The following is a 12,181-nucleotide window of genomic DNA, read 5'->3' as shown; positions in this document are numbered from 1 at the left end:
GTAGGCCCTGCTCTTTAGGACTTGCCACTTTCTCTCTTTGATATAGTGTTTTCATTGACTCCAGAAAGCACCACCTGTATTATACAGGTTTATTATGTGGGTATCCTATTAATATTGGTAGAAGTGCTTTTTCAGCCCCTTTGTATCTATGACATGGTAATGAGAGCCAGAAAGCTACAAAGTTTACACAGAAAGCAGACGAAGAAAAGAAGAGAGGTAGTCAGTTGGCACACGAGGAGATAAGTAAGAATAAGAAAGAGAGAAATCTCAGCCCTAATTTCTCGTTATGCACCTTCCAGACTCTTGCGTTCTTCTCAAGGATGTCGTCTTTCTACCCCCTTTGTATCTAAAGCCCTCTCCCGCCTTAAACCTTTTTCATTGACTGCCCCTCACCTCTGCAATGCCCTTCCCCTCAGTACCCGACTAGCACCCTCTCTATCCACCTTTAAGACACACTTGCTTAAAGAAGCATATGAATAGCACTGTGGATATTCTGAACACATGATACATAAGCTTGGCCCCCTGCAGATGCACTTACCAGAACTCCCTCCTACTGTCTCTGTACGTTCTCCCTACCTACCAATTAGACTGTAAGGTCCTCAGGGCAGGGACTCCTCTTCCTTAATGTCTAAAGCACTTATTCCCATGATCTGTTACTTATATTATCTGTTATTTATTGGATTACCACATGTATTACTGCTGTGAAGCGCTATGTACATTAATGGCGCTATATAAATAAAGACATACAATACAATACAATACATTGGACACATCATAACTAAAGGAAAGTAATGGGAAGGAGAGAGATGAGAGGGGGGGGGGGGGGAGGGCTGGAGAATGAAGGGGCTAGTAGGTGAGAGGAATGAGGTTGGTTTTTTAGAATTCCTGAGCAACGCCGGGTAGTTTCAGCTTAGGGTTGCCAGGTGGCTTCTCTAAAAATACTGGACTCAATGGTGAAAGGTGCGTCAGGTCACTATGTCCAGGGAGGAAAATACCGGACACACACATGTCCAGTATTACAGTACCTCTCATTTTTTGACAGAGTGTCCAAGTACAGGACAGTCCAGTTCAATACCGGACACCAGGAGACCCTATTTCAGCTAGTCTACTATATATTTTGGAAAGTTGTTTGTCTCTTCACTATGCATTTGGACACCTTTTAATATATCGCACATTTTGCATGATGGTTCCTGAGATTAAAGAGCAGGTTTTTGCATGTTTGGAAATTAGATACATTCTACTTTAATTCTATGAGTTCTTACAATTTCTCTAAGCAAGTCAGCCACAGGGGGGGTGTACCTGGTAGGTTATGTATCTGGCACATAACATCATAATACACATAGCCTGTTGGCAGATAACGAGTTAGATAGCTATAAAGTTAACACAGACGAAGAAAGATAGGAAGTCAGTTAGCACGTGAGGAGAAAGGGAGAAGGAGAGAGAAGCGGAAAGAATTGGGGACATCATAAGGTATTTAAGGAAAGTGATGGGAGGGAGAGAGATTTGGGAAAGGAGGGCGGGAGAGAGAAGGGGTTGGGGGGGGGGGGGGAGGGGCGTGAGAGGAGGACGGATCAGTTTGGTTTGTTATAAATCCCTGTACTTTCAACTAGTGATTCCTTAGAGGGGTCATCTTTATATGTGAACAGTATTCCCCATGGTATCTCCTTACACATTTAATGTTCATTAATGGCGCTATATAAATAAAGACATACAATACAATACACAACCAGTAACAAAAGCCAACATGTACCACAGCGGATCGGCCGGTTCCTCTGGTCCGCGGATTTCAGCGGATCAATCTGAAAAAGGGCGATTCGCGTTTTGCAGATTTTTTTTATTATTATTATCAATAGACTCCGTGGATTCCGCCACCCAAGGACGGATTTGGAGAATCCAATCTGCGGATTCAGCAATCTGATGGTGGATTTTTAAGAATCCGCCATCGGATTGCTGAATCCACGGATTGGATTCTACAAATCCGTCCACCGGGTTGTATACAATAGCGTTTTTTGATGAATCCGCGTGGATTGAAACCTCCAAAATCCATTTGCAGATTTTACACCGCAAAGCAGATTTTTGGGGTCACCTTAGTGAAAGTCGGGAAACGCATTTGGGCGGATTCTCCCATCTCTAGTACCATCCACGTTTTAATTGAATGAAAAGGGTCTCAATTTAGAACTCATGCATTCAATGGATGGGTGGTGCTAAAGAATACAATATTTGGTATGAAAAAGCTGGTGCTTCAGTGGAAAAAAAACAAATGAGTCAGAGCAGAGAGATCTTTAAAGAAATGATGAGTCTCATGCTACACTCAAATAAGGTCAAGGTTTTGTTTAACTCTGTTACAACCACATTAAGTGCTACGGCTTCATGGTTTTCAGACCCTGGGCATTCGCATGTATCAGACTTGTTAACATCTAAATATAAAATTGACTCACCAACTGGGGAAAAAGCAGTCAGCTTCGCACTTGGCATGTTAGCTGCTGGAACAGCCAAACTGAAATGAGAAAAGGACTGTGGTTAGATATACACATACTGTAGCTAGTCTCGCAATGGATAGTCAATAGGGTAGATCAGGGGTGGGCAACTCCAGTCCTCAAGGGTCAACAACAGGTCAACTTTTAAGGATATCCCTGCTTCAGCATAGGTGGCTCAATCAGTAGCTCAGTCTTCGAAGACTAAACCCCCCCCAACCCCCCCGGGGAACATCTTCAAAGCTCTGTTAAATCTTTTATCAGGACGTTCTCCCATTTAAGTATCGATAACCTTAACGCATATCCGCAAAGGTGAGTAGCGTTACGATGTCCTCGTGTCAACCGACGTCCCCCTTACCGACGGATGCCTTATACGACGCCGCATAATGCAGTCTGCCGGGCGCATTATCTGATGTCGGACCCGCTTATCCGACGGTCACCACCGCCGATTAACATGAGATCCGCAATCTGACGGTCCGTTAACCGACGGCGGTTTGCGGGACGCATGCCGACGGATAAACGAGGACCGCCTGTACTGATTATAGAACTTAACCCTTTCATTACAAAAAGTTAAGTGTCATATAAAGATATATATTATGGATCATATAAATGTCTGAAACATCGAGAGATGCATCTGATCGGTCATGAAGTTCATGTTATGTATACTATGGGTTTTAGTGATTAAAGTGAAGGTAGGATATGTCTGTCTGACCTACTGTAATATGGTATATAATCTTGACTGCATTAAGAGTGGGTGTACAATAATGTACCTGTGCAGTATATTATAACAATAATTCTAGACTAAAGCTGGTATATTCCGGGCATTATTGAAATCCCTGCTCTCTGATTTGGTTAAAATTCCGGGCATTATCCAATCAGTAATGGCCCGGAATTTTTGGCACCCTGCCAAGTTTTTCAGCCAATCATCTTTCAGTTTTCATTCACATAAAGTGAAATTTGCTTTTAGACAGGGGAGGTGATTGGACAGAAGAGAAGGCGCCAGCAAGGCACTGACTCCTCCCCCTCCCTGCCTGCAGAGAGCTCTGCACAGGAGAGTGAGGTTAAGGTGTGTGTGTCTGTTGTGTTACAAGCATCCTCTCAGGGTATAAATACTGGCACTTTCCTAAAAGAGGTGTGTCTCTTTCCTCCCCCTGTGGAGTGAGTACCAGCTACCCTGAGTCTCACTAGGAGGTCTCAGGCTGCGCTTTTAGTGCCGGTGACGCGACATTGCGTCAAAACAAATGCATTGTCGCCATCGTCGGCGCTTATAGTGCACGCGACGGCGCGACCAAGCAACAGCCCTACCAAAAATCTGATAGTCACTGTTATTTGATTTTTTCGGCGATGGTCTCTCCTTGTGACCAATCAGAGAGCTTCTCCGTCCCTCTGCCTTCCCCTTTTATGACGTCACTGGCCTTGTAGCCAGCGACGTCGCCTAAACTTGAATTACAACTATCGCAATGGCGTCGCAGTCGCCGGCACTATAAGCGCAGCCTCAGGAGGAGCACCATGCAGAGGGAAAGCTATGCAGTGCTGTAAGATCAGGACCTACAATAAACACCATTGTACCATGTATGTATGTATGTATGTATGTATGTATGTATGTATGTATGCATGTATGTATGCATGTATGTATGTATGTCTTTATTTATATAGCGCCATTAATGTACATAGCGCTTCACAGCAGTAATACACGTGACAATCATATAAATAACACATAACTACAAATAACAGATCATGGGAATAAGTGCTTCAGACATTAAAGTACCATTGTAGAAGAGGCGTCCCTGCTCCGAAGAGCTTACAATCTAATTGGTGGGGAGAACGTACAGAGACAGTAGGAGGACATTCAAGTAAGTGCGTCTGCAGGGGGCAAGGCTTTATGTATCATGTATAGAATTAGTCACAGTGCTACTCATATGCTTCTTTAAGCAAGTGTGTCTAAAGGTGGGTCTTAAAAGATGGATAGAGAGGGTGCTAGTCGGGTACTGAGGGGAAGGGCATTCCAGGGGTGTGGGGCAGTCAGTGAAAAAGGTTTAAGGCGGGAGAGAGCTTTAGATACAAAGGGGGTAGAAAGAAGACATCCTTGAGAAGAACGCAAGAGTCTGGATGGTGCATAACGAGAAATTAGGGCTGAGATGTAAGGAGGGGCAGAAGAGTGTAAAGCTTTAAAAGTGAGCAGTAGAATGGAGTGTGAGATGCGGGATTTGATAGGAAGCCAGGAGAGGGATTTCAGCAGAGGAGACGCTGAGACAGATTTAGGAAAGAGCAGAGTGATTCTGGCAGCAGCATTTAGGATAGATTGTAGGGGAGACAGGTGAGAGCAGGAAGGCCGGACAGCAGGAGGTTACCATCACCATTGTGATTCGCTGCAGCCACGAATAAGGTACCCTGTAAACCCTATCCTGTTCTACCAACAACACCGCGGAACACTCAGCCCTCTTGTTACCTCACAGGTACGCACCGCTGCATAATTTGGAGTAGCAGACCTAATCTCACTTAGGGTGGGGGTCCAAGGGCTACACATATTATAATACACACTAGAAGGACACTTCAACTGGAACCCTTATATAGCCAGAGGGGTCTGCAATGTATGTGGCACTGAAGGTGTTAATGAGATAATGCTGATCCAGAGATATCAACCTCCATGTGAGATTCAACGTTTTCAGACTGAAAAAATAGCATTTTATTTGAAAATAAATTGAAGTGGTGTGAGAGTCCATTCAAGTTAATGAGATACTGATACTAAAAATCAGTGAGACTGTCTCCACAATGAATGAGACTCATTTAACTGCCCTTAAAAAGTGATGCCGTTGATGTTTCGGGGTGACATGCAGCTGGTTAAAAGTGTGTCTGGTATTCAATAGGTAAGACTAGACAGGTAAAAAAGAGGGAGGTCCGTGACATGAATGTGTCTGCAGTATAATTCCTGGGCAGAAGAGGATACAATGTAACTGTAAAATACTGCTTTGAGGCCTCCCTGCTTCACAACCTTCTCCAAAATCCTCCTGCTAGAATAATTTCACTTTCTCCCAAAACCGTCTCTGCTCATCTCCTCCTTAAATCCCTATCCTGGCTTCCCATCAAGTTTCAGATCGCCTACAAAGTTTTCATCCTTACATTCGAGGCTCTCCAATCGTCTGCTTCTCCCTACATATAAGCATTTATCTCTCGTTATGACCCCGCTCGTCTACTGCGCTCTACCCATAACTGTCTCCTTTCCACCCCTTTCATCTCTACTGCTCTCTCTCGCCTTAAACCTTTTTCACTCGCTGCTCCTTACCTGTGAAACTCCCTTACACTCGGTATACGCCAATTACCGTGTCAACCCACATTTAAGTCAAATCCTAAAACTCACCTCTTAAATTAGGCATTTCATTAGCCTGGACTCAGGGCTACTGTCCCAAACTCACAGTCGCTCCTACCAACCATTGTGGCTAAGTACTGCCATCTACTGCACTTATTCCTTTGCCTGCTGTCTTCATAAATCTCCCCTCAAACCACTTAGATTGTAAGCTCTCTGGGACAGGGATTTCCTCTCATATTGCCTGATTTTATGTGTTGCACTTATTGTATTATAAGTCCTTGTACTGTACGCTCCCTTTTGTAAAGCGCTGAGTACAGCTGTAGAAGCTACAACTAAAGATATACATATATACAATGTAATCTGCAGGTGAGCAAAGGTCTGGAAAAGGCTGGGAATATTAAGAGTGGAATTGCAAATATTGGTATTAATCCCATTCAGTGCCAGAGCAGCCGCTTTGCAATGCTTTGTAGGCCCCTCTGGCACTAAATGGTTTAACTCATTTGTTGCATTATTGACTCATGAAGGGGTTAAAAGAAGGACTCCAGCAGATTCAAAAGAGAATGGACCTTACTTACTACACCATGCTGCTCCTGCTATATTCAGCATGATTATTTCTATATAACAAATTATTATTACATAAAGTGAGGATTTATAGAATTTTTTTTTAACCTGATTTTGTAGCTGAAAATTTATGGCGCAAAAAGACACCTCATGGCCCATTCACTCAAATCAGCCACGTAATAGGCCATATTTACTGAGCAGTGGCGGAAAGTATTTCATGGAGTAGCACCGTTTAGTACACATGGCCCTATATGTGGACCGGGGCAGACTCCGTGCATCTGTATGAGGCATGGGAACAAGCTCTTGAGTTATAGATCTAGTCTCAGTGGGAGGCTGCACATCCAGCCACGTACAAGGAGTATTGATGGTTAGGCATAAATTACTGCCACTGCTTTCCATTATTCAAAGGGACATCCTTCCACTTAATCCGTAAACCTATTCAGACAGCTGTTATCCTCCTGCACGTTGCCTGCATTCTGAGTCTCTTATCTCCAGCTACTTGGAGCCCATATCGCTTCTCACAGTGTACAGTAAGTGGAACTGTTAGGTACCTATGAAGATTCTTCTGCTTTACCCAAAGCTGTCAGCAGAGCAGAGTGGAATCATGAATAACACATAAGGGTCTCCTTACTATTATCCCAAGGGGAAATATAATATAAACAAAGAAAAATGACAGCGCCTTACTGCACAAAGATGATACCATGTTTAACCTGATAGTGTGCTAGGTTTTACTATGGAAAATTAAACCACTTATTGGCTATATGATGGTAAAAATAGATAAGCACAGACCAACACTATTATAACAATTAGCAATACTGTACTTACTAAATAGCATGAACCAATCATGCAATAATGGATTGGAGAGTGAACGGGTGACAAACAACAAATAACAAAGACAAAAAGCAAACAACAACACAAACACCAATAAATACAAAAAAGGAAGGGATAGGAAAGGGAGGTAGGGAGGGGAGGAAATGGATAGGGAATGAACAAAAGGAATGATACAAAATAAAAAAGTAAAAAGTATGCCAAGAAAAAAGTAAAAATGTATATTCATAAAAAAGCTGGAGACTCCAAGCAGCTTTCCACAGGAACAACTACCTCCTTCACGGATCTATAAAACAAAAAAGGAAAGCGCATGCTCCATAGCGCAAATCAATAAAATAAAGTTTATTGTAACAAGATAAAAAAATGGCAACTCACAAAAGTCGCTAAATAGTAAGTGTTAGAGAACTGCAGCAAGTGCCAAGGATGTATGATTCAGCCACACTCACGACCGGGGCCTGGCAGACAAACAGATGATTATTTATCTATTTATAAAATGTTTTACCAGGAAGTAGTACACTGAGAGTTGTACATAGGATTTGTGTAAAGTGGCCAAAGTCACAAAAAGCTGACACCAGGATTCGAACCAGGTTCCCCTGCTTCAAACTCGGTGTCGTTATCAATCAGAGCCACACCTATATCCCTGTGTATAAGAAATTATTATTATTATTATTATTATTAATGCATGGAGTGAGATAGGCACCCATCTACAGCTTCAAAATGAACCTACTAATAACCTTTTAACCCGATTTTGTTGCTGAGATCATCTTAAAACTAAGATTGAAAGGACACTGACACTGCTGTTACCCTTTGTCTTATCTCTTTTGACATATATATTTATCTACTAAATTAAGAAAAAACATAGGTGGTTTGTGCATATGTGCATATGTGTGTATATATATATATGTACATATGCACAAACCACCTATTACAAACATGAAGAAAGCAGCTTTACACATTAAGGTGTGAAGACATAGTTACATTATTGTGATCAAATAAGTATATACAGTATAATAACCTGATTGAGATTAAGCCTCTCATATGTTTTTTACGCAAATACTAAAATGACCCAATTACAGGATACATTTAAAAATTCAGTATATAAAAAAAAAATTAATTACCAAAAACTATAATAAAACACAAAGTAACTGAGAATTGTTTAATGAGATACATTTATCAAAATTTCCCTGGGTTAAAAATACCACATTTGTTAAAGATAAAAAGAGCAGTGGGGCAATTTTTAGTTTATATTAAATGTCATGAATGTAGCGGCGGTTGGTATATAATCATCATTATATAATAAATATACAATGCATTATTCTAACACAATAGTTGTTTTCCAATATGTGCTGCATTAAACCAATTATGCAGCTCTCCATATTTAAGAGGCAGCTCAGTGATAATCAGCAGATGCATTATTCTTTTCTTTCTTCTTCCTCCCTGATAAAAGTTAACCCATGTCACTGATTGGGAATGGGACATATATGGTGTGTTTTTCATGCATCTGGTACGTGTATTTGTTCTGTTATCATGTGTGGTATGTGTATACATATGTATATGGTGTGTATATCTTGTGTGTGTGTATTTATTGTTCATTTGCATGTGCATGGTGCATGTATCGTATGTGCCTGCATATATGTGTATTGCACGTGTATTCGGCGTACGTGCATCTATATATGGTGTGTGGGCTACCGGGTTCCTAGAACAGTTGGTATGTCTTGCCCCAGGGCTAAAAAATGCCAGCCATATCCTGCAAGCCAACGAATAGTGGAATGAACCAACACATTCCCCTACCTGAAGTCCCTGCTGAGTAATTTGTCCTTTGTGGTTGGTGGTCAGTATTACACTGGAGTAATTTTCCCGTAGACTAAGCTAGCTGGCTGGACAGAGGGAGTGTCCTATTAGATTAACGAAGAAAACCGGAGCTGAACAGACACGTGATCTTAAGATACAAAGCTCTAGAATTCAAATGCCATTAGGTATCATGCAGAGGTGTAAGCGAGGGGTGGTGGTGGTGGTAAAGTCAGTGAATTAGACCATCCAAGCATGAGAATAGGATCTCGGTTGACCTCTGCCATTCTTTCCCTAATGCCAAAGAGCGCCTTCTCCAGATCAAAGCGACTAGACTCGAATTTTGGTGTCAGGATGCATGTGTATTATCAACATTTTATTTAATTAAAACTATAGGATTGTTTGAAAAGATGCACTTGCTCAGATCCCCTTCCCACGTCGAACGATTTATCAATGTCTCTTAGTTGTAAACTTGGTGAAAAAAACAGTACCAGAGTTTTTAATGAAAAACTTCGGTGGTGGTATTTTCTCCATCGGTCTCCCAGCCACGGGACTTCTCTACACAACCCTAGTGTCTCTATAATATCATTTTCAGCATTAGAAGAAACAGCAATTCACTAATTAGCAATGCATTGGAGATCCACACTCAACATACAGTCAATTGTATTAACAATGCCATGATGTTTTAGTGAAATCTGTGCCAAGTCAAAATCAAACATAGCCCTAGGTTTATCATAGAGAAAAATCCCATTAAAAAAGCAGAGTTTTTTTTGCCAAACGACCTTGACAAATGACCTTCTATATGTATACAAGACATGATACTGAATGTGCGCTCTTGATGGCAACATAACAGGTAATCTGCTCTGCTTCTGCATCATTAGTGTCAGCAAATGCAATACAACAGGTGGGCTAAATGAAGCAATTTGAGGTCTTAGGGAGGAGTTACATTATAAATGGGTCTATTCATCGTATCATGTCTTGTTGCTGTCATTTTCTGCACTTAATTTAAGACCCCAGCTGTGGGAAACCTGACAAGCGCATTTGAAATGTTCACATACAGTACATACAACAATGAGTGTAGAATTACTGACCCCTTAATATGGTATAAATGCTGCCTGCTTGACATAGATTTTTGTTAATTATCTAAAGCGCCAGATTCATCAAAGAATAAAATCCAATGGCTTTCCTTGATAAATCAAAGTTCTAAAGAGCATCACGGGCTACAGCTGCAAATGGCAGAGGGCACCATTAACCCTTCCACGGCGAGAGGGGCCAGCAACGCTTTGCCCTGCATGTTAATATGTTATATTGCTGTGCAGTGCATTTGCCATGTCCGACTCCCCTGGTGTCTCTCTGTACACGTGCAGTCAGGAGGAGGTGTGAAAGCTGCTTACATCAGGTCATGGTGAGAGGATAAGAGTTGTCCTTTTGCTGACTCAGGGGTGGCATGTCAATCGCTGCTTAGGTTCAGTACGCAATCTACCTGTGCTTTCAAATCCACCCTGATCCCAGCTGAGAAGAAAAATATGTCCCATTCAAAGCCTCTAGTGATAGAGGGGAACATGCATAAAGTGGATGCGGCCAGTAAACATTATCTGAACTTGGGCAGATCATTGTATCTACCTGGTACCCAAAATTAGATTGCAAGCCCTTCTACCAAGTATAGCACTGTGCATGTGGAAGTTGGTATCTGATAAGGTTCAGATGGCTACTTTCTTACTAACAATAAAATCATAAACCCTATTTGATATCCCATCGAACACCATTTAATTTTCTAACTCTTGACTTTCTTTCATATCTACCCCTAACATTTTTTGAATTGTGCTTTATTTGGACCTACTGCCTCTCCTGTGTGGATATTACACACATTTGTTTCTATAGGTTATAGGAGTTAAAAACATCCCAATCTATGAATATATATATATATATATATATATATATATATATATTGTAGAGGGGAAGCCCATCAACTTTTATGGGGACAAATTCTTCCTTGTAGAGTTGGATCCCATAACAATCTGTGGAGATAAACCATAAGAATAAATATAGAGGTATAAATAATTGATGGTGATGTTTCCATGTTAACACATCAAGCTTTAAATACACGTATGGCCACAGACGTCAAGCAGCTCGCTGGTCCTGTCACAATAATGACAGGAAAAGCTATACTAAGGCTGCGGCTACGGTGCAGCGACGCACGCTCATGCTTGAGAGTCGTGACATCACCAACTCTCTGAGCATGAGCGCTAGCCTGTCCTGCAGGAATTTGCGAGCAGGAGGGGGGGGGGGAGGGGTGGTACATAAGGGAGGGGGCGTGTCATTGCCTGGATCGGGTGTGTGTATGACCCTTAAGCGGACTTAGAAATAATTTTTCCCTGTCTCCCCAAGCACTGAGCATTGCTAAGCGTACACACTCGGTGCGGAAATGCGCATTGAATAAAATTGATTCGATCATGCCAAGCATGCATCGCTGCACCAAGGGTGATTAGGGTGATGATGCACGGGAGCATGCGCTCGCGCTCGTCATGATGAAACACATTGCTGCAATGTGTGTGGCCAGTGTGAGCGAGCGCCTACGCATGCCCGTGAGCGCACGGCGCTGAGCTGCTTGCAGAGGCAAGCAAATTTGTTTATGCCGCTCGCTGGCGCATCACGTGAGCAGTTCGCCCAATGAGGGTGAACCAGCTCCGTGATGTCATGGCCGCGCCCCCCAACACGCCCCCACACGTGCGCAACTAGCTGGATAGAAAAAGCACGGCCAAGCAGAGCGCATGATGTCACAGCGCTTGAGCACCAGCGCGCTCGCTCCCTGCCTGGCTGCAGCCTAAGGGAATATAAGTGCGTAAATACTAAATAGAATGCTGTCCCTGTCACTGAGGCTAACCATCTGTAATACAGTTGCAGCTCTGTAGGGCTGCTCTACAGAGATAACACGTCCTATGTCGTTGAAAGCACCATTCATCTTTCTTTCATACGCTCAAATCCCTCTATCCATTGAAGCCCTTAATTTCTAGATCTGTGGCTTTCTCTGCTTATCAACATATTCTCGTTGAGCCTTCACCATTCCTTCTTCCTACATTTGATAAACCTGTACAGACTCCATAGTTTATCTGCCTCGTAGAACACTAAGGGGTTAATTCTATATACACCAAAGTGGCTATTCGAGACGTTTATGGACAAAGCTCTTGATTGAAGTGTAAGGGGATTTCTGGCCCAAATCAGC

General features: G+C 42.3%; 1 protein-coding gene across 5 annotated transcripts in view; it reads right to left on the bottom strand.

The window, feature by feature from the left end:
• Nucleotides 1-12,181, bottom strand: part of CAMK1G (calcium/calmodulin dependent protein kinase IG) — a 59,879-nt gene that overhangs the window by 37,705 nt on the left and 9,993 nt on the right. For 3 of the 5 annotated variants that reach the window (XR_012803950.1, XM_075615235.1, XM_075615238.1), the window contains exons 1-2: nt 8,962-9,069; nt 2,439-2,497 (exon numbers count right to left, since the gene is read on the bottom strand). Coding sequence is in view for 4 of the 5 variants with exons in the window: in XM_075615235.1 (XP_075471350.1) it covers nt 2,439-2,475 (37 nt within the window). In the remaining variant the exon portion in view is untranslated. Of the gene's footprint in view, nt 1-2,438; nt 2,498-7,167; nt 7,457-8,961; nt 9,070-12,181 lie in introns of those variants that run through there. The other 2 variants (XM_075615236.1, XM_075615237.1) reach the window with 2 other exon arrangements.

The sequence above is a fragment of the Ascaphus truei genome, chromosome 9 (genome assembly GCF_040206685.1).
Source record: "Ascaphus truei isolate aAscTru1 chromosome 9, aAscTru1.hap1, whole genome shotgun sequence".
Classification (NCBI taxonomy): Eukaryota; Metazoa; Chordata; class Amphibia; order Anura; family Ascaphidae; genus Ascaphus; species Ascaphus truei.
This window is presented reverse-complemented; position numbering and strand designations above follow the sequence as displayed.